At 36.5% G+C, this 2968-nt stretch overlaps 1 protein-coding gene across 1 annotated transcript; it reads right to left on the reverse strand.

Annotated features, from left to right (window-relative positions):
- Positions 1-264: 264 nt before the first annotated feature.
- Positions 265-1257, reverse strand: LOC102001450 (olfactory receptor 7E24-like). The gene is given in 1 exon segment (XM_013355544.2): positions 265-1257. A coding segment is annotated over 1 exon segment (993 nt).
- Positions 1258-2968: the final 1711 nt, after the last annotated feature.

Raw genomic sequence — 2968 nt, forward strand, 5'->3', positions numbered from 1 at the left:
CCGCTCTTAATTCAACAGCTAAACTTCCTAAAGATACCACTAACTATGGGGACTTTTATCTTCAAAACAACTAACTACCCATACATAATATTTTCACCTTCAATGACCACCACTTTCTCATGCAATATTTAAAGTATCAGTTAGGAAAAGAATATGTGACATTAACTGATGTTTATAAGAACAATTAATATATATGTATGTAAATACATATTTATTAATGCATATATACATAAATTAATGTAAATTCACAAATAATGTCAATTATCACAATGTTCTGTTAAAAATCTTCCTTAAAGAAGTTTTAATGTCCTTGTTCCTCAGGCTGTATAGGAAGGGATTCAACATAGGTGTGACCACAGTGTACATCACTGAGGCCACTGCATTATTTAATGGAGAATGTGACAGAAAGGAACTGAAGTACACTCCTATTCCTGTTCCATAAAACAAGCAAACAATGGACAAATGAGACCCACAGGTGGAGAAGGTTCTGTGCTTCCCACTTGATGATGATGGTGACCTTGTGATGGAGGAAACTATTTTAAAGTAAGAGAAAATGATTCCTGACATAGGAAGCAGCCCAAAGAGAGTGGCTATACTGAATCTGAATATGGTATTAGTGACAGGATCAAAATGGGCAAGTTTAAGTACTTCAGAAGGGTCACAGAAGAAGTTGGAAATTTCAATAAAATCTTCACAGTCGAAAAAATTTAATATTGCTGCATAATACATCAGTAATTCTGCAAGGCTAAGAAGAAAAGACCCTAGAAGTAAGATACCACAGCGACTGGGATTCATGATAACCTGGTAATACAGAGGGTGACAGATGGCCACAAACCGGTCATATGCCATCACAGCCAGAAGTATATCATCCATAGATGCAAAAATTATAAACAATGACATCTGTGTCAGGCAGCCCACAAAGGAGATGACTTAGAAGTGAGTTTGGATGTCCACAATCAGCGTTGGAACAGTGGTGGAAATGAAACCAATATCAACAATGGACAGGTTGAAGAGGAAGAAGTACATGGGTGTGTGGAGATGGGAGTCAGAGCTTACTGTCAGGATGATGAGCAGGTTTCCACACAGGGCCAAGAGGTACATGAACAAGAAGAGGCCAAAGAGAACAATCTGTAGGTCTGGATCCTCTGAGAGTTGAATGAATTGGAATTCTGGCACAGATGTTGAGTTTCGCATGTTTTTATTTCTAGAACATCTTTTAGAGGAAAACAAAAATGTTGTAAACAATGGTCCCAGCATGCATATAGACCTTATTTACAATTTGAGTCAAGTAAGTACAAATATTGATTATTTTCTCAAGCCTTCTGTAACTTCATGAATAATTACTTAAGTGTGGCAAATGCCATACTCTAAATAGTATTTTGCTATTAGCTCTTAAATTACCTCTTGTGAAGCCATATTGAAAACAATAATCTAAAAGATGTGAGGCCAGAGTTATTGTAAACAGCTGGCTTGTAGTCACAATAAAATAAAGCAAGCACCTTTAAAACAAAATGGATATTTTTAGAAACCTCATTACGGGAAGATTGTCAATCAAATAAAATGAAAACCTGGAGCACTTAAACATACTTCCTTCCATTGCAATAACATGAAGCAAATTTATTTTACTTAGAATATATCTGACAGTGTGAAGTCCTAGTCTCTAAATAAAAATAAATGATACCTACCGAGAAAAATACTTGTAGGTAACAATGTCTTCTGTAAGTTTCTTTTTTTTTCTTCGACTTACAAAAAAATTCTCAATTTTTTTTTGTTTAGGGATTTAAGTCTTTGTTCAAAACTTATTTAGATTTTTAAACCAATTGATATTATGCTTTCTTGTTTCTCTTAGTAACTTTCAAATTTTGTAAATAAGTCTTAGTTTAATCCACATATTCACTTACTTATCATCCTTTTCACATTGCTAAGATGTCCAGAGATGTGAAAACAAATAAATAGAGCTGAAAGTTTATGCTGCAAAGCTAATTTTGTAGAATCATCTACACATATTATCAGGAAAATATCTGATATAAAGGCATGTTTTTCGTAAGTCTACTCAATGCAATGTCACTTATTTTTGCAAGTGCAGGCATGACCCAGAGCCCTAGTTTAAGTCCCCTCCTCCTCAGAGAGTAAAGTGGTTTGCATGTGAATCAGGTCTGTGCATAGATGGCAGTGTTCTCAATTTAGCAAAAAAAGGAAATTTCAGTTTGACGTTTTGGTCAGACCACAAAGAATTACTTAAAATATAAAAGGTTTAAAATTCAGAAAATATTAATGATGCCAAAAACATGAGCAATACCCTAACAACTAAATGAGATACCACTTACATCTCTCCTAGGAATGCTATAGAAGAAATGTTATTACAGATCATTGAAATTATGTAGACTAGTTGCTCTCTGAAAGAGTTAACAGTATATCTTCCCATGGATATCACAGTATCACAGTATCTTGTACTTTATAAGCCAATTTATTTAGAATTTCCTCATGGGAAATACTAGGTTATACTTACTTAAAGCTGGATTAGAAACCATTACCTTTGAATATTTTCTGGCATTTAGAAAGTATCACTTAGATCCTTCTTGGGCTCTCTGCAGGGCCTCTACTCCCTGAATACTGCCTCTTTCTTCCTATTCCACCCAGCTTTCATCCACAACCCTCCTAACTTTGGCCCCACTGTCCTCTTTTGACACATATCTGAGCACTGGGTCAGAATCATCAGGGCACCCAAGCAGACAGGAGTTCCTTTGTTTCTATAGCCTGTCTGCACCAAGTAACGTAGGTGCTTTGTTTACAAGCTACCCAACCAGCAGGGAGACCTGATCTCTTGGCGCCAAGAGAGCCAACATTGGGGAGAGCCATCACTGGGGAGAGCCAGCACTGGGAAGGTACATCAGTAGGCAAGGAGACCTGATCCGGTAAAAGAAGATCCATAAGGGAGCATTTGGAAGAAGAGATGGGCAGACGACAA

The sequence above is a fragment of the Microtus ochrogaster genome, unplaced genomic scaffold (assembly GCF_000317375.1).
Source record: "Microtus ochrogaster isolate Prairie Vole_2 unplaced genomic scaffold, MicOch1.0 UNK164, whole genome shotgun sequence".
Classification (NCBI taxonomy): Eukaryota; Metazoa; Chordata; class Mammalia; order Rodentia; family Cricetidae; genus Microtus; species Microtus ochrogaster.